The 19880-nt window shown below is 47.6% G+C and overlaps 1 protein-coding gene across 2 annotated transcripts in view; it reads right to left on the bottom strand.

The window, feature by feature from the left end:
* Nucleotides 1-19880, bottom strand: part of LOC119967294 (trafficking protein particle complex subunit 3-like) — a 69021-nt gene that overhangs the window by 33804 nt on the left and 15337 nt on the right. For both annotated transcript variants that reach the window (XM_038799631.1, XM_038799632.1), the window contains 2 exons: nt 14907-15004; nt 212-311 (listed from right to left, as the gene is read on the bottom strand). In XM_038799631.1, coding sequence (XP_038655559.1) covers nt 212-311; nt 14907-15004 — 198 coding nt within the window. The remainder of the gene's footprint in view (nt 1-211; nt 312-14906; nt 15005-19880) is intronic.

Genomic DNA, 19880 nt, shown 5'->3' with positions numbered 1-19880 from the left:
TGAAGATAAATATCTGAGGTTTGTATTTAAATGAAAAAATTGCCTCCTCAGATTTGATTGGTAGTGTGTCCCACATCCTGCCTCCGTTAACACAAATGGGACATACATTTGGTCAGTTGGATTGGGGTCTGATATTTCAAACATTTTAACATTTAACTTGATCCAGTTTTAAGAGTTATAACTTTCCTCCAGTGTGTTCAATAATACTTACCTTCGCAATTACTTCTGCTGTTTCGTATGAATTACGACATTGCGCAGTGTTTGATCGAGCCAGAAAATCTTCGACTAGCCTTGTGCCAATATTGTGCCCCCTATAAACAAATAATTGAAAAAGCAGTTACTAATAAATCCAATGGGCAAAGAAGGAAACATGGGCGGGATTCTCCGATCCCCCCCCCCCCCCCCCACCCGCTGGGCACCGGTTTTTCGGCGGGGTAGGAATCGTGTCGCGCTGGTCGGGAGTCGTTGTCAGCAGCCCCCCCTAGCGATTCTCCACCATGTGATGGGCCGAGTGGCCGTTTGTTTTCGGTTTGTCTCGCCGGTGTAAATCAATCCCAGTCCGTACCGGCGGGATCTGGGTCTGCAGGCGGCCTACAGAGTCCTCGGGGGGCATGGGGGGATCTGGCCCCGGGGGTAGGGGGAGCACAGTGGCCTGGCCCGTAATCGTGGCGCACCAATCCATGGGCGGGCCTGTCCCGTGGGGGCACTCTTTCCCTCCGCGCCGGCCGCTGTAACGGTCCACCTTGGCCGGCGCAGAGACGAACCCCCCTGCACATGCGTTGGGATGACGCCTGTACTTGCTGGTGCTCCTGCGCATACGCCAACTCGCGCCGGCCAGCAGGGGCCCTGCGGCACCGGCTGGCGTGGCGCCAGCCCCACCGGCGCCGGCCTAGTCCCTGAAGGTGCGGAGGATTCCGCACTTTCTGGGCGGCCCGATACCGGAGTGGTTCACGCCACTCCTCGGCGCTGGTACGGCCCGCCCTGCCGGGTAGGGCAGAATCCCGCCCCATGTCTTTATTTAGACGGTAGTCAGAATCAGGAACTCACTGCCACAGGGAATGGTTGAAGCAAATTACTTAAATCATTTCAAAAGGAAATTGGTGAATACATGAGAGGAAAGGGAATAGAAGGGGACTGGGATGAAACAGATGTGATTGTAGGAGACTAGTATGAACACCAGCTCAGACAAATTGGGCTAATGCCCTGTTTCTGTACCGTACATTCCATGTAATCTTATGTCAATTGATATAATTACAATAAATATTAAGCAGAAGCTACAATTTGCCTTGGTCTCAATTAGCAATAATATGATCTCTGATGCCTTCCCCTTCCATTGACATGCCCAGCTCTCTTCTAACCCTACCTCCTTCCGCATTTGCCTCTCGGAAAAAAAAATCCTTGGAAGCATTCCTGATCAATTGCAGTAACCTGAGTGGAAATCTCATTTATGTGTCTCACCGAGGATTCAGTCAACCTTTAGCCAAGATTGCAGCAACCCTCACTAGGGAGATTTCTTGTGGAAATTCCTGATGAACCTTTTCAGCTGCCTCTGCTGCTTAACCCTTTCTCCTTGTCCATCAAGCCAATCCTCCCCATATTACCACCAACTCTCCATAAGACATAGGAGCAGAATTAGGCCATTCAGGCTATCGTATCTTCTCCGCCATTCCATCATGGTTGATATGTTTCTCATCCCCATTCTCCTGCCTTCTCCCCACAACCCCTCATCCCCTTATTAATCAGAATCTCGTCTAGAAGATCAGAGGCATTTTCTTTTCCCATTTCCACCGATGCCCTCTGCAAGGTCAACTTGTTTTAAACCCTCCAAAAACATTTCAACCTCTCCCACAGAACTGAAAGGGGTCTAACTAAAGTCATAAACAGCATTCTTTATGATTGTGGTTCATTATCATTTTTCTTCTTCCACAACCTCCAGCGTTTCTCCTCTGTTGTATATCTTGATAACAGCACACTACTCTTATCTGTGTCATCATATGCAGTCAGAATATCTCTACTCATGGCTTCCGTCCCCACTGCAATAACATTACTTCTAGAGAATTCTATACAATCAACTTTCACATGTACACTAATGACACCCCTCTCTCACCTCTCTCAACCTGCCTACTGTCTCTATATGGATAGACTGCTTTCCAACATAATCCACAATTTTCTTAGCTAAGGAATTGAAAGACCACTTCCTTCTAAACCATTATCCGTGTGTTTGAGGACCTAAATTGGTGCTTAGGTGTTTCTGGGGCTGGTTTAGCACAGTGGACTAAATATCTGACTTGTAAAGCAGAACATGGCCAGCAGCGTGGATTCAATTCCTGCACCAGCCGCCCTGAACAGGTGCCGGAATGTGGTGACTAGGGGCTTTTCACAGTAACTTCATTTGAAGCCTACTTGTGACAATAAGCGATTTTAATTTAAGTCATTTCATTCAGTGTCTCAAATTTCAAATTCTTATCTATGCATTTAAATAAACCCATGTTTTGGCTGCTCCCTATCTGTAATGTCCTCTTGAGCTATAACAGCACCCCATCACTGAATTTGCTGGATTGTCTTAGATTCTGGTACCTTGACTATGTTCCTTGCCTTCACCCAACCACTGGTGACTACGCTTTCAGCCATCTAAGCTCAACCTAAGTTCATTCTCTAAGCTCCTCTCCCCTTCAAAATGGAATCCTGGCAGATACTCTTTTGTCTGTTACTTTAATGGAGTCAGTTTAGAGCAATAGGTTAATATTGCTATTAAAATGGGGGATGTAGGAATGCCACATCCGTCCCAATACTGCCATGTATAATTTCTAGCCGTATAATTAGTTACTATTGTGGGACAGGGCTAGCCAACCGATTTACTGAATCATTTGTCAAATGTTAGTCAATGTGTGAATGAAGTGGCCTGAAATCCCCATCCATTTATCTCTCATCTGGAATCCTGTCTTCAGTGGACAAAATTTCAGCTGTGTGTTCAAATTCCACTCAACAACTTCAACAAAAAAATTCCCCTGATAGAACCTCAGTATCCCTTTCCTTAGGAACCCAGCCAACTTTCCACTCTCACTTGTTCACAACTGACCTGTTTCGGGTTTTATGTTTTTCCAGTTCGTCACTAACATTCTTTCATCTGCTAGTTACTGCCAGCTGGAGAAAACAAGCTTAACTGTGGTTTACTGCTGTTTAAGTCTGGGCTGTTATCTCCCATTGAGGGGAAATTTAGCCTTTTAATGTTTCCCGGCTATTTCATCATATAAATGTACAGGAAATTCCTTATTACTGGAAATGTAATAAAAGCACAAGTTAAATTTGCAGCTCTTCCGCTCACTGATGATTTACTGTAAACAAAATAATAAATGAAAGGGAAAGTTTACAATTCCCAAAACTGACTGAGCAATTACTGTCGATGAAAAATCCACTGAACATTCAAAGGTTGTGCAGCCTCTAATTAAGACATGGTTAAATACAATTCTACATTTATATGAATGGTGGTCTCAAAGCTCGGCTCTATCCTGCCAAGCGATTTTGGTTGCAAAATGGCCTCTGTGCTGTAGAATTCGTAGAATTTGCCAACCATGTGAAAGAGCACCCTACCTAGGCCCACTTCCCCGCTCTATCCCTGTAACCCCAATACCCCATCTATGGACACTATGGACAGGATCACTCTTTTTGGCAAATCTGCACATTAGAGCGAGGCAGGAAGTCTCACTGGAATATGCAGATTCCCGTGGATTCAACCCCTTCGCCTCAGAGACCTTGGATGAGTGCCATTCAGCACTGGTCCCACAAACGGGCACCAGACGGCACGGCACTCATGAGGGTCTCCCGGGGACCCCCAGCTGCATGCCTTTGGATAGGATGGTGCCCTGGCTCTGCTGGTGCCACCTGGGTACCCTGGCAGTGCCAGCCTGGCATCTTGGCAGTGCCATGTGGCTGCCAGCTAAGGTGCCCAGGTGGTACTGCCAGCTGACATGGGCACTGCCAGGGTGCCAGGCTGGCACTGTCAAGGTGTCAAATTGGCATTTTCTGCACATGCACAATCGGGCTGGGATTGCCCGGTGTGGGTGTTGTGGGGGAGCGGGGAGGTGGAGGCTGTCCCATAGTGCTTTTAGGCTGGGGGGGGGGGGGGGGGGGGTCGGGGATTGTTTTGTGGGATCTCTCGTTACAATGGGGAGTTCCAGTGAGCGGAGCACCCCACTGGATAAAACGGGGCTTTGTGCAGCCTCGGCCACGCGTTCCCCGTTCAGATCCCTTATTCAAAGCGAGTCGCGTTGAGTAGTCATGTGTTTCTCGGCTCGGTGAGCGCCAGGAAACCCATGGTTAAACCTGTTCGCTTTGAGCTCAAGTCTCTGGAGTGGAACTCATACCTACAATCTTTCTGACTCAAGAGGTGAGAATTCTATCCAGGGAGCCTACATTTTGCTGGAGTTTGTTCCCTTTTGGGAGAATTGCGACCTCAGAAGCAATTTAGCATGGCTAATCGACCTAACCTGCACATCTTTGGATTGTGGGAGGAAACCAGGGCACCTGGAGGAAACCCACACAGACACGGGGAGAAAGTGCAGACTCCGCACAGACAGTCGCCCAAGGTACACCCAAGGACCCTGGTACTGTGAGGCAGCAGTGCTAAGTGCTGCCCCATGTATAAGCATACTTGTAGTGTGTCCTGCATTAGATGCCATTTTGGTGAGAGTATCAGTGTGAGTGTTCGGAGTGTGTGCCGGAATTATAAAGGGTTGGCAGATTGTGACGTCGGCGGAGCGTGATTTTATGGTGGCAGTGTCATTTTCAACATCAACGGGTTCAGCTAATGCCGTTGGTTAAACAAGCATAGTCGGACATTGGTTAAGCAACAAGAAGACCCCCCAATCCAATCAGCAGTATTCAAAAGGATCATCAACTAATTTCATTTAATTTCTGATTGATTTCTACAGATTTTGTCTGAACATGCAGAAGTACTGTGAGTTTTCCAGTGCGATTTAAAGTTAGTGAAGTCTGCAGCGAGTGGTGATATGGTCGGTGAGGGCCATGCAGGTTTCTGCTCAGGCTACTTGCTCTTAACCATGAATGATGGAGTCACACCAGCCCCCTTAGGCTGTAGCATGAAAAGCAGATTGAAGAAACAACACAGAGGAGGATGAGTCACTCCAGTGACTAGAGAGGAAGAAGTGCTCCCTGGAGAATGCCACATACAGCCAAGGTCTTCAGGGAACAAATCTCAACCTCAGTGCGGAACTTAATCAATTCCTCAGGGAGAGTCAGCGTGTGGGCTACACAGTTCCCAGCCTGCGGCACTACTGGCCCTGGGGAATTGATGTAGTCTGCGTGGCGAACAAATTTGTCCCCCAGCGTTTAGTGCTTTCGCCATTTTATTCGCTGGCCAGCATTTATTGCCTATCCCTAAATGCCCTTGAGAAGGTGGTGGTGCCTTCTTGAACTGCTGCAATTCCTCTACACCTACAGCGATGTTAGGGAGGGAGGAGGTTTTGACAAAGTGACAGTGAAGGAACAGTAATATAGTTCCAAGTTAGGATGCCAATTGGCTTGGAGGGGAACTTTCAGGTGGTGGCATGCCTATGTGCCTTCTGCTCTTGTCCTTCTAGATGGTAGTGTTCATGGTTTGGAAGGTGCTGTCAAGAGCCTTGGTGACTCCCTGCAGTGCATCTTGTAGAAGGTACACACAGCTGCCACTGTTCGTAGGTGGTGGAGGGTTGAATGTTTGTGGATAGGGTGCCAATAAAGCGAGCTCCTTTGTACTGGATGGTGTCAAGCTTCTTGCATTTTGTGAAGCTGCACTCAACCAGGGAAGTGGAGAGTATCCCATTACATTCCTGACTTGTGCCTTGTAGGATGTTGGTCAAATTTGGGGAGTCAGGAAGTGGGTTACTCATAAAAGAATTCTGTTCTTGTGACCACAGTATTTGTGCGGCTAGTCAAGTTCAGTTCCTGGTCAATGGTACTCCAGGATCTTGAGAGTGGGCGATTCAGCAATGGTAATGACATTGAGGGCATGATTTACAAGCCTTGTTGTGCCCAATTTGGCATTGCGATGAGGTTGTTGAATCTCGCGAGAGGCAAGATTTGCGCGATTTGTTAGGCTCATTTAAATATATCTGCACCGGATTCCCCTGGTGTCTTGGGAACAAATGGCGCCCCCAGTGAGGCCTTGACTGGGTAGCGTTTAGTACTGCTCCACACAAACATGGACCAGACGTAACAGCACTTGCAGGATTTCCCAGGCCATTGGAGACCCCTGAGTGCTCAGGAACAGGACAGGGTGGCAGCCCCTCTGGCATCCAGTCACATTGGCACTGCCAACCTGACACTGTCAGGGTGCCCAGGTGGCAGTGCCAGTGTGCCCAGGTTCCAGGGTGGCACTGCCAAGGGTTGGGGTCTGAGGGGGCCATGCCCTTGAAATGGGGAATGAGGGGGACGTAAAGGGTGGGGGAAGGGCGGAGATCCTGAAAAGGGGGGTTAGGAAGGATGTGAGGGTCCTTGTGAGGTTGCAGGTGGAATTTACCAGAATGGCTCTGGAGTAGGGGATGTTAGGTTGGAAAAGCTGGGCTTGTTCTCTTTGGAGCAATGGTGATTGAGGGGAATTTAAAAAAAAAATAAACATAGAGTACCCAATTCATTATTTTCCAATGAAGGGGCAATTTAGCGTGGCCAATCCACCTATTCTACACATCTTTTGGGATGTGGGGGTGAAACCCATGCAAACACGAGGAGAATGTGCAAACTCCACACAGACAGTGACCCAGAGCCGGGATCGAACCTGGGATCTTGGCGCCGTGAGGCAGAAGTGCTAACCACTGTGCCACCGTGCTGCCTATTGAGGGGAAATTTGATAGAGATGGACAATATTAGCACAGGTTTGGATGTGGTAGATCATGAAAAACTGTTCAAAAAGTAGAATATGGCGAATGCTGGGAATCTGAAATAAAAACAGAAAATGCGGGAAATGCTCAGAAGGTTATGATGAAAGATTACAATTAACTCCATTTTTAAAAAAATCTAAATTTAGAGTACTCAATTAATGTTTTCCAATTAAGGGGCAATTTAGCGTGGCCAATCCACCAACCCTGCACGCAGACACGGGGAGAATGTGCAAATTCCACACGGACAGTGATCCAGGGCCGAGATTGAAGCTTGGACCCCAGCGCTGTGAGGCCGCAGTGCTAACCACTGCACCACCGTGCTGCCCCATTAACTCCATTTCTCCCCACATTTGCTGCCATAACCTCTGAGCATTTCCAGCATTTTCTGTTTTTATTGTAAGGGTCCTTCCTGATGATTCCCTTATTTAACCTTGCTTTATTTTTGCTGTTATCATTTTGACCCATGGATGGCTCAATGGACTTGTATCTTTAAATCAAGCAACAGAGAGAATGAGCCTTCGAAAAGTTGCACAATAGTATATGGTGCTGGTTTCTCGAACTGGAGAACTCAGACTTTCCGGCACCCGAGAGGTGGGGTGGGACTCAGTTCGATTGGTTGGCTAGTGGCCAATTAATTGGCCATAAGGTTGTATTTTGCCCGGTAACAGGTGGTGATTGTACCTTGCCTGATTGGGATGATATCCAGAGACATATGAAAGCAGAGTTGAGAGCTGGACACACAGAGACCTGCTCTCTGGTCTGCAGGGGCTGGATTAGCTCACACAGCTAAATCGCTGGCTTTTAAAGCAGACCAAGCAGGCCAGCAGCACGGTTCGATTCCCGTACCAGCCTCCCCGGACAGGCGCCGGAATGTGGCGACTAGGGGCTTTTCACAGTAACTTCATTGAAGCCTACTCGTGACAATAAGCGATTTTCATTTCATTTTTCATTTCTCTCTCAGTGGCAGTGGCATAGTGGTATCGCAGTGAACTAGCAATCTAGAGTCCCAAGGTAATGCTCTGGGGACATGGGTTCGAATGCCGCCATGGCAAATGGTAGAATTTAAAGACAATAAAAATATGGAATTAAAAAGTCTAAGGACAACCATGAAACCATTGTCGATTGTTGTAAAAACCCATCTGGTTCACTAATGTCCTTTAGGGAAGGCAATCTGCCATCCTTACCCAGACCCACAGCAATGTGGTTGACTCTTAAACGCTCTCAAGGATGGGCAACAAATGCTGGCCCCGCCAGTGACGCCCACATCCCATGAACATATTTTTAAAAATCTCTCTGTCTCACTCTCTCCCTCTCCCTCATGTTTCTCTAGAAATGCTGTGAGCTGCTGTATTTCTGAAACTGCAGAGACCTGAATGAATCTACAATGAAAACCAAACCATTACAGACGGGAAAGCATAAATGTTGACCCGAAAGCTTGGTTTGAAGGACAATGTTCTGGAAACAAGCATCTGAAACAAAGACCTTTATCCCTTTCATTATTATTTTTGTACCCCTCTTCGCCCTCTGTGTTTGCCTGTCATACATGTGTGTGAAGAGGGTGGGGGCAGTTTAAAGTGGGGGATTAGGAATTAGATAATAGTTAACCAGTTGTATTTGCTGCATATTTCATTGTAGTTCTTGGTATAAATAAAAAGTAATAGTGTTTAAATATACAAACCTGTTGACTGTAATTACTGGGCAGCCAAGGATCAATGACTTCGGGTATTTTTCTAAGAATTATTGGTTAATTCAATTGTGTTGCAACTATGGGTTAAGTGGGGCTGGAATTGACCCCGCCCTAGCCCAGGGCGTTCTAACATTCTCATGGAAAACTGTTCCGATTAGCTGTTGACACAGGGACTCAGGGACGCAAGTTTAATGTTTGAGGCAAGAGATGTAGGACAGAGTGTGATGAAGATGTTTTTTAAACAATGGTGATGATCTGGAACTCGCTGCCCACAAGGGGTTTTCGAAGAAGGAGAAAAGATCAATCATTTCAATAGGAAATTGGATTGGAACTTGAAGGCAGTAAACGAGCAGGACTATTGGGGATCGAGCGGAGTGTGATTGACTTGATTTTGCTGTGAAAAGCTGGCATGGTCTCGATGGATGAACAACCTCCATCTGTGCTATGAATGACTCTGACTCTATGACTTACTTTGATGCCAGTAGCCTGGGCTTGCATATTAAGAATCTGTCCTTTCAGGGTAACATGCTCCCAATGCTTCAGCCTGCTGCACTCAAGCATTGGGGGCTTAGAATCCATAGAATCCCTACAATATAGAAGAAGGCCATTTAGCCCATTGAGTCTGCGCGGCCCTCAATAAGAGTACCCTTCCTCGGACCACCCCCCCCCTCCCCCTGCCCCCACCCTACACTGCAACCCCATAACCAAACCTAACCTGTACATCTTTGTAATGTGGGAGGAAACTGGATCACCCGGAGGAAACCCATGCAGACACGGGGAGAATGTGCAGACTCCACACAGACAGTCACCCAAGCTGGAATTGAACCCGGGCCGCTGGCGCTGTGCCAACTATTGTGCCACTCTGCCTTCTGCTAATGCTGTAATGGAAGCTGAGACATCTGCCATCTGATTCTGCACTATGACTGCATCTATAAGTATTCTCATAGAGTTAAGTCGATCACTATTTTCATGCTGAAAATAGAAACATAGAAAATAGAAGCAGGAGGAGGCATTCGGCCCTTCGAGCCTGCTCAGCCATTCATTATGATCGTGGCTGATCAAGTTCAATCCCCTGATCCCTCCTTCCCCCATATCCCTTGGTCCCTTTAGCCCCAAGAGCTATATCTAATTCCTTCTTGAAATTACACAATGTTTTGATCTCAACTACTTTCTGTGGGTGAAGAAATCTCTCCTCACCTCAGTACTAAAAGGTTTACTCCTTTTCCTCAAACTACAACCCCTAGTTCTGGACTCCCCTACCATCCGGAATGTTCTTTCTGAATCTGCCATGTCCGATCCTGTTAGAATTTTGTAAATTGCTGTGAGATCCAATCTCACTCTTCTATACTCCAATAAATATAGTCCTAACCGATTTAATCTCTCCTCATATGACAGTCTCGCCAGTCTAGGAATCAGCCTGGTGAACCTTTGCTGCACTCCCTCCATGGCAAGAATATCCTTCCTCAGATAATGACACCAAAACTGCACACAATTGTGGCCTCATCAATGCCCTATACAATTGCAGTAAAACATCTCTATACCTATACTCAAATCATCTCGCCATGAAGACCAACATACCATTTGCCTTCTTTACTGTCTGATGTACCTGTGCACTTATGATGTGTTCCATGCTCTGTGAAAAGTCTTGAACAAAGTTATTGCTTCCATGCTCCTTGATGATGTGGAGATGCCGACGCTGGACTGGGGTGAGCACAGTAAGAAGCCTTACAACACCAGGTTAAAGTCCAACAGGTGTGTTTCAAACACTAGCTTTCGGAGCACTGCTCCTTCCTCAGGTGAATGAAGAGGTATGTTCCAGAAACATATATATAGACAAATTCAAAGATGCCAGACAATACTTAGAATGCGAGCATTTGCAGGTAATTAAATCTTTACAGATCCAGAGATTGGGGTAACCCCAGGTTAAAGAGGTGTGAATTGTCTCTAGCCAGGACAGTTGGTAGGATTTCGCAAGCCCAGGCCAGATGGTGGGGGATGAATGTAATGCGACATGAATCCCAGGTCCCAGTTGAGGCCCTATTCATTTGTGCGGAACTTGGCTATTAGTTTCTGCTCAGCGATTCTGCGTTGTTGCACGTCCTGAAGGCCGCCTTGGAGAACGCTTACCCGGATACCAGAGGCTGAATGCCCTTGACTGCTGAAGTGCTCCCCGACTGGAAGGTAACATTCCTGCCTGGTGATTGTCGTGCGATATCCGTTCATTCGTTGTCGCAGCGTCTGCATGGTCTCGACAATGTACCACGCTTCAGGACATCCTTTCCTGCAGCGTATGAGATAGACAACATTGGCCGAGTCGCACGAGTATGTACTGCGTACCTGGTGGGTGGTGTTCTCACGTGTAATGGTGGTATCCATGTCGATGATCTGGCACGTCTTGCAGAGATTGCCATGGCAGAGTTGTGTGGTGTCGTGGTCTCTGTTCTGAAGGCTGGGTAGTTTGCTGCAAACATTGGTTTGTTTGAGGTTCGCGGTTGTTTGAAGGCAAGTAGTGGGGGTGTGGGGGTGACCTTGGCAAGATGTTCATCTTCACTGATGATGTGTTGAAGGCTGTGAAGAAGATGTCGTAGTTTCTCCGCTCCGGGAATGTACTGGATGACGAAGGGTACTCTGTCGGTTGTGTCCCGTGTTTGTCTTCTGAGGAGGTCGGTGCGGTTTTTTGCTGTGGCGCGTTGGAACTGTTGATCGATGAGTCAAGCGGCATATCCCGCTCGTACAAGGGATCTTTCAGCGCCTGTAGATGTCTGCTACGCTCCTCGCCATCTGAGCAGATCCTGTGTATACGGAGGGCTTGTCCATAGTGGATGGCTTCTTTAATGTGTTTAGGGTGGAAGCTGGAGAAGTGGAGCATCGTGAGGTTATCCGTGGGCTTGCGGTAAAGCAAAGTGTTGAGATGACCGTCCTTGATGGAGATGAGTGTGTCCAACAATGATTTTGGTGAGTAGTCCATGGTGAGTCTGATGGTGGGATGGCACTTATTGATGTTGTGGTGTAGTCGTTTCAGTGATTCTTCACCGTGGGTCCAAAGGAAAAAAAATGTCATCGGTGTATCTGGTGTATAACGTCGGTTGAAGGTCCTGTGCGGTGAGGTCTTGTTCAAACTTGTGCATGAAGATATTGGCATATTAAGGTGCGAATGTGGTCCCCATGTCTGTTCCGTGCATCTGGATGAAGAACTTGTTGTCGAAGGTGAAGACGTTGTGATCCAGAATGAAGCGGATGAGTTGCAGAATTGTGTCTGGAGATTGGCAGTTGTCGGTGTTGAGGACTGAGGTTGTTGCAGCAATGCCGTCGTCATGGGGGGTGCTGGTGCAGAGTGCCGAGACGTCCATTGTAACGAGGAATGTTCCTGGTTCAACTCGTCCAGGGTTGCTGAGTTTCTGCAGGAAGTCCATCGTGTCGCGACAGAAGCTGGACGTACCTTGTACGATGGGTTTCAAGATGCCCTCGATGTAGCCAGAGAGGTTCTTACACAGGGTCCCATTGCCTGAAACGATAGCACGGCCTGGTGTATTGGCCTTGTGTATTTTCGGGAGGCAGTAGAGATCTCCAATGCGGGGAGCACATGGGATGAGAGCACGTAGGGTGCTCTGAAGGTCTGGATCCAAGGTCTTGATCAGTCTGTTGAGTTGGCGGATGTGTTCCTTGGTCAGATCTGCAGGTAACAGTCTGTAGCGTTCCTGGTTGTTGAGTTGTCGGTATACTTCTTTGCAATAGTCCGTTCTGTTCAGTATGACGGTGGCCCCTCCTTTGTCTTCAAACAGTCAGCAAACAGTTTGTGAAGGGTGCCTCACAAACTTTATTGACTTCTTTGAGAAGGTGACCAAACAGGTGGATGAGGGTAAAGCAGTTGATGTGGTGTATATGGATTTCAGTAAAGTGTTTGATAAGGTTCCCCACGGTTGGCTATTGCAGAAAATACGTAGGCATGGGATTCAGGGTGATTTAGCAGTTTGGTTCAGAAATTGGCTAGCTGGAAGAAGACACAGTGGTCGTTGATGGGAAATGTTCAGACTGGAGTCCAGTTACTAGTGGCGTACCACAAGGATCTGTTTTGGGGCCACTGCTGTTTGTCATATTTATAAATGACCTGGAGGAGGGCGTAGAAGGATGGGTGAATAAATATGCAGATGACATTAAAGTCGGTGGAGTCGTGGACAGTGCAGAAGGATGTTACAAGTTACAGAGGGACATAGATAAGCTGCAGAGCTGGGCTGAGAGGTGGCAAATGGAGTTTAATGCAGAAAAGTGTGAGGTGATTCATTTTGGAAGGAATAACAGGAAGACAGAGTACTGGGTTAATGGCAAGATTCTTGGTAGTGTGGATGAGCAGAGAGATCTCGGTGTCCATGTACATAGATCCCTGAAAGTTGCCACCCAGGTTGAGAGGGTTCTTAAGAAGGCGCACGGTGTGTTAGCTTTTATTAGTAGAGGGATTGAGTTTCGGAGCCATGAGGTCATGTTGCAGGTGTGGTGCGGCCGCATTTGGAGTATTGCGTGCAATTCTGGTCGCCGCATTATAGGAAGGATGTGGAAGCATTGGAAAGGGTGCAGAGGAGATTTGCCAGAATGTTGCCTGGTATGGAGGGAAGATCTTATGAGGGAAGGCTGAGGGATTTGAGGCTATTTTTGTTAGAGAGAAGAAGGTTAAGAGGTGACTTAATTGAGGCATGCAAGATGATCAGAGGATTAGATAGGGTGGACAGTGAGAGCCTTTTTCCTCGGATGGTGATGTTTAGCACGAGGGGACATAGCTTTAAATTGAGGGGAGATAGATACAGGACAGATGTCAGAGGTAGGTTCCTTACTCAGAGAGTAGTAAGGGCGTGGGATGCCCTGCCTGCAACAGTAGGGGACTCGCCAACAGTAAGGGCATTCAAATGGTAATTGGATAGACATATGGTTGATAAGGGAATAGTGTAGATGGGATTTAGAGCAGTTTCACAGGTCGGCGCAACATCGAGGGTCGAAGGGCCTGTACTGCGCTGTAATGTTCTATGCTCTAGGTTCCGCACACAAGTGCAGCCTCAACCGTGACCTGGGATTCATGTCGCATTACATTCATCCCCCACCATCTGGCCTGGACTTGCGAAATCCTACCAACTGTCCTGGCTTGAGACAATTCACACCTCTTTAACCTGGGGTGACCCCTATCTCTGGATCTGTAAAGATATAATTATCTGCAAATGCTCGTATTCTAAGCATTGTCTGGCATCTTTGATTTTGTCTATATATATGTTTCTGGAACATACCTCTTCATTCACCTGAGGAAGGAGCAAGTCTCCGAAAGCTAGTGTTTGAAACAAACCTGTTGGATTGTAACCTGGTGTTGTAAGACTTCCTACTATGCTCCTTGATAGCAGCCATAGCATTTCTGTCAGGCCGACCAATGCATCAAACATTTGTTTGTTCATGCGTATAAGCCTTTTTCTGTACGCTGCCCGGCCAAACTCTTCATCTGAGTCCTCCGCTGCAAAAATCGTGTGCGACCTTGCCATCCAGGGAGATGACACCTTCAGGACCCTTACTCTCTTCCAAGACACGGCGACCATGAAGGCAGTCTGCTAATTGACTGCCTTCTGTAAAATTAAACTGGCGAGTGTGCTGTGTCAGTGAGTGGGTTGAGAACCGAAAGTGGTGTCAGCTCCCAGTTATTTTCAATGTTGGCAAGGTCTGGCCCATACTGTTACAACAAAAATAATGCTTAAATACTAACCCTGGAGGCATCTGTTTAGGCAAATCCAAATGATGATAATCAGCAATTAAACCAAATGATGATAATCAACACTGACTTTCAAACAGGCTTGTCTTATTAGCACGGCACTATTTAGTGACTGTTTTCGCCAATGGCCAAAATAACTCTCAGGTGTTGAGAGATAAACATTGGCCAGCACACTAGGGATGTGTCACTTGCTTTTCTTCAAACTAGTGCCATGGGATCTTTCATGTCCGGCTGAAAAGGCAAACTGGTCCTCTCAGCATGGGACCTTGCACATTAGAAACGCGTGGACACAAAGTGGGCAGTGATCACAGGGAAGTGATGTTTATAACAGATATTTCTATAATATTTCAAAACATGGGAGTAAAACCTTCAATCTGCAGGATAGTAAAGTCCTCTCGAATGTTAATTGTATGAAAATTTGAATATTAGGGGGTATCTCAGGATGAGACATGTGTACAGTATAGTTCAAAGTGCATGCTGCTCAGGTGTATAAGGAGCTATTTGTAAGACATGTTTTATTTACCTGGGCATTATATTGACCTAATATCTGTGGATTTATTCCCCTTCTTACTCTGATAATGGATTACAGCACTACATTACTCACATTTTATCCAGCACTTTATTGATATCCTCATCCTTTTTGCAGTCTTCACAGAGCTGTGCTACTAGAGTTCCATATGTGAGTACAAAGAGTTCAGTGCCCTGCAGGGTATAGTAACAACACTTTAGAAACGTAATTGACCAGGTAGAAATAGCTCACACATCAGTTTTAGACCCAATCTAATTTACAGTGCAGAAGGAGGCCATTCAGCCCATCGAGCCTGCACCGGCCCTTGGAAAGAGCACCCCATTTAAGCCCACAACACCACCCCATACCCATAACCCAACAACCCCACCCAACCCCTTTGGACACTAAGGGCAATTTAGCATGGCCAATCCACCTAACCTGCACGTCTTTGGACTGTGGGAGGAAACCAGAGGTCCCGGAGGAAACCCACACAGACACGAGGAGAACATGCAGACTCCACACAGCCAGTGACCCAAGCTGGGAATCAAACCTGGGACCCTGGAGCTGTGAAGCGACAATGCTAACCACTGTGCTACTGTGCCGCATAAGGCGAAGGAGTTATTTTGGCCATTGGTCAAGGCGAGGAATAGAAAAGTTTTGCACTTTGGTTACTCAAAGTCATCGTCAAATACACAAAGGCCATGTATAGCACAGCCAGATGCTGCTTCATGTTCACAAAAGTCCATCTACAGTGCATTTTTATCTTAAAGTTTATGGGTGTACCTACACCTCATGGACTTCTGTGGTTCAAGAAGTTAGCAGTGTGCAAATCCCGTGAAAGAATATTAAAAAAAAAGTTAAAATTTTACAAACTCAGAGGCAAGTAGGCCACATCTGTAATGGAACCACAGTATAAAATGGACCTCTAAAAAACCTTGGTGCTGGAAGACATGCCCGGCTCTGGGTAGATTACCTGATTTCCTTTTTATTTCATGAATTAATGGGATGTGGCTATCGTTGACTAGGTCAGCATTCATTTCCATTCCGAATTGCCCTTTAGAGGATGGTGGTGAACAGCTTTCTTGAACCATGTCCATGTGTTGTAGTCCACCCACTGTGCTACTGGGAGGGAATTCTTGGATTTTGACCCAACGACAGTGAAGGAATGGTAACATATTTCCAAGTCAAGACGGTGAGTGACTTAAAGGGGCAACTACAGGTGGTGATGTTTCCTAGGGCACGATTCTCCGCCCCCCACGCCGGGTGGGAGAATAGCGGGAGGGCCTCCCGACATTTCTCACGCCCTCCCGCTATTCTCCCCCCCCCCCCACGCCCGACCCATGCCACGAATCGCCGCTTGTCGTTTTTTACGGTGAGCGGCGGGCGATTCTCCGAGGCCGATGAGCCGAGCGGCCGGGCCTTCACGCCCGTTTCAACACGGCAGCAAACACACCTGCTCGCTGCCGTCGTGAAACGGGCGCCAGATGCCCATTTGGGGCATCTGGGGGCCCGATTGGCACGGCAGTACCACGGCCGTGCCAAGGGGGGCATAGGCCCGCGATCGGTGGGCACCGATCGCAGGCCGTGCGTCCATAACGGACGCACTCTTTTCCCTCTGCCGCCCCGCAAGATCAAGCCGCCACATCTTGTGGGGCAGCTGAGGGAAAAGACGCCAACTGCGCATGCGCGGGTTGGCGTTGTGCAACCTGCGCATGTGCGGAGGACTTCATCGGCCGTGTCAGCCGGCGTGACGCTTGACGTGCGGCCTTGACGACCGTCGTCAAGGCCGCCCCGCCGTGATGCACGGGCCGCGTTCCTAGCCCCGCCCGGGGGGGGGGAGAATTGGCCCTGGAAGTGGGCGTGAAGGCTGCTGTGGGTCACGGCCTGTCCCACGGCAGCCTTTACGATTCTCCGCATTTGCGGAGAATCTCGCCCCTGGTATTTGCTGCCCTTTTCTGTCTAGATGGTAGCAGTAATGGTTTGGGAAGAAAACAAAAGCAGAAAATGCAGCCTTTGTTTCAGATTCCAGCATCCACAGTAATTAGCTTTTATCTATGGATTTTGACGGTGCTGCGTAAGGAGCTTTGGTGAATTCCTGCAGTACACACTGCTGCCACTGTGCATTGGTGATGGAGGGAGTGAATGTTAAGGGTGGTGGATGGGGTACAACTCAGGTCAGCTGATTTGTCCAGATACTGTTAAGTTTGTTGAGTGTTATTGGAGCTGCACGCTTCCAGGCAAGGAAAGAGTATTCCATCAGACATCTAACTTGTGCCTTATGGATTATGGACAGGTTGTGGAGAGTCAGGAGGTCAGTTACCTGCTCCAGGTTTCCTAGCATCGAATCTACTTTTGTAGCCACATTATTTATATGGTCAGGGGCAATGGTTAGGTTCTCCCTTTTTGGAGATCTCCTTGCTTGGTATCTGTGTGGCATGAACATGACTTGCCATTTGTCAGCCCAAGCCCTAGATATTGTCCAGGTCATGCATTTGGATATGGACTGCTTCAGCATCTGAGGGGTCGCAAATGGTGCTGAATATTTTGCAATTATAAACAAACATATGCAATTCTGGAGGGAAGGTCATTGATGAAGCAACTGAAGACGTTGGTCTTGTAAACAGCCTGAGGAACTCCTGCAGTGATGTCCTGGAACTTAGATGACTGACCTCCAACAATCACAACCATTTTCCTTTGTGCAATGTATAACTCCAAGCAGAGTAGAGTTTCCCTCTGATTCCCATTAACTCCAGGTTAGCTAGGGTTCCTTGATGCCATATTCGGTCAACTGTTGCCTTGATATAAAGGGCAGTCACTCTGAACTCCCCTCTGGAGATCAGCTCTTTTGTTCATGTTTGAACTAAGGCTGCAACAAGCTCATGAGCTGAGTGATCCTGGCGGATCCAAAGTGAGCATCAGTGAGTAGGTTATTGCGAAGCAAGTGCCACTTGATAGCACTGTGCATAACACTTTTCATCACTTTACTGAGAGAAGTAGGGCGTGGGTCTCACCCCCACAACCCAAAAATATGTGCAGGGTAGGTGGATTGGCCACTTAATTGGAAAAAAAATAATTGGGTACACTGAAATTTAAAAAAGCTTTACTGAGAGCAGGTCGATGGAGTGATAATTGCTGGGTTGGATTTATCCTGCTTTTTGTGTACAAGATATACCTGGGCAATTTTCCACATTGCTGGATAGATGCCAGTGTTATAGCTCTACTGGAACAGTTTGACTGGGGGTGCGACAAGTCCTGTAGACTTGTGTCTTCAGTACTATTATTGGAAAATTGTCAGGGCCCATAACCTTTGCAGTTATCCAGTGCCTTTTACCATTTCTTGATAACACGTGGAGTGAATTGAATTGGTTGAAGACTGACATCTGTGATACTGAGGACTTCTAGAGGAGGCTGAGGTGAATAATCCGCTCGACACTTCTGGCTGAATGTTGTCGCAAATGCTTCAGTCTTATCTTTTGCACTGATGTGGGTGGCACCTACGCTATTGAGGGTGAGGATATTTGTGGAGCCTTTTCCTTCAGTGGTTGTACACCACCATTCTTGGCTGGATGTGGCAGGGCCTCAGAGCTTAGATCTGATCCATTGGTTGTTGAATCGCTTAGCTCTGTCTATCACTTGCTGCTTTTACTGTTTGGCACACATCTAGTGCTGTGATGTAGCTTCACCAGGTTGCCTGGTGTTGTTCCTGGCAAGCCCTCCTGCACTCTTCATTGAACAAGGGTTGATCCCCCGACTTGGTGACGATGGTAGTGTGGGGGATATGTCAGACAGTGGGGTTACAGATTGTGGTTGAGTACAGTTCTGCAGCTGATGGCCCATATGCCTTATGGTTGCCCAGTCTTGAGTTTACAGATTTTTTTCGAAATGTATCCCATTTAGCACGGTGGTAGTGCCACACAACACGATGGAGGGTTTCCTCAATGTGAAGATGGGACTTCTACACAAAGACTGTGCTGGTCACTCCTACCAATACTGTCACTGACAGATGGATTGACGACAAGTAGGTTGGTGAAGAGAAGGTCAAGTATGTTTTTCTCTCTTGGTGGGTCCCTCACTACCTGTCTCAGGCCCAGTCTAGCAGCTATGCCTTTAAGGACTCAGCCAGCTTTGTCTCTAGTGATGCTACTCTTTGGATTAAATATTGAATTCCCCCACCCAGAGTATATTCTGCACCATTGCCACAGTCAATGCTTCCTCCAAGTGGTGTTCAACATGGAGGAGTATTGATTCATCAGCAGGAGGTGGTGGGGGTAGGGGGGGGGGAGGGGGGGGGAATGAGCTGGTAATCAGCGGGATGTTTCTTTGTCCCCCCTTTTCATAGAATCATAGAATTTACAGTGCAGAAGGAGGCCATTCAGCCCATCGTGTCTGTACCGGCCCTTGGACCCTTGGAAAGAGCACCCTACCCGAGCACACACCATCACTCTATCTCCGTAACCCAGTAACCCCACCCAAACTTCTTTGGACACAAAGTGCAATTTAGCATGGCCACTCCACTTAACCTACACATCGTTGGACTCTGGGAGGAAACCGAGCACCCGGGGGAAACCCACACAGACACGGGGAGGACATGCAGACTCCGCATAGACAGTACCCAAGCCGGGAATCGAACCTGGGACACTGGAGCTGTGAAGCAACTGTGCTAACCACTATGCTACCGTGCTGCCCTCTGATGCCATGAGATTTCATGGGGTCTGGAGTCAATGTTCAGCACTCCCAGGGCAAATCCGTCCCCACTGCATACGACTGTACTGCCACCTCTGGTTGGCCTGTCATGTTGGTGATGGTTGTGTCTGGGATGTTATCTGTAAGTATAGATTCTGTCAGTATGTCAGGCAGTGAGTCAGCTCTCCCAATTTTAGCTCCCAGATGTTAGTAAGGAGTACTTTGCATGGGTGACATGACTGGGTTTGCCGTTGTTGTATCCATTTCAGGCCTTTTAAGAGTCTAGAGCAACATGTAGACCAAACAAGGACAGCAAATATCCTTTCCTGATGTGCAGGAGTGTCATTACAACAATCTACAATGGTTTAGTCATAATTAGACTTTAAT

The sequence above is a fragment of the Scyliorhinus canicula genome, chromosome 6, assembly GCF_902713615.1.
Source record: "Scyliorhinus canicula chromosome 6, sScyCan1.1, whole genome shotgun sequence".
Classification (NCBI taxonomy): domain Eukaryota; kingdom Metazoa; phylum Chordata; class Chondrichthyes; order Carcharhiniformes; family Scyliorhinidae; genus Scyliorhinus; species Scyliorhinus canicula.
Note: the sequence above shows the minus strand (reverse complement) of the source record. Positions and strands in the feature narration are given on the sequence as shown.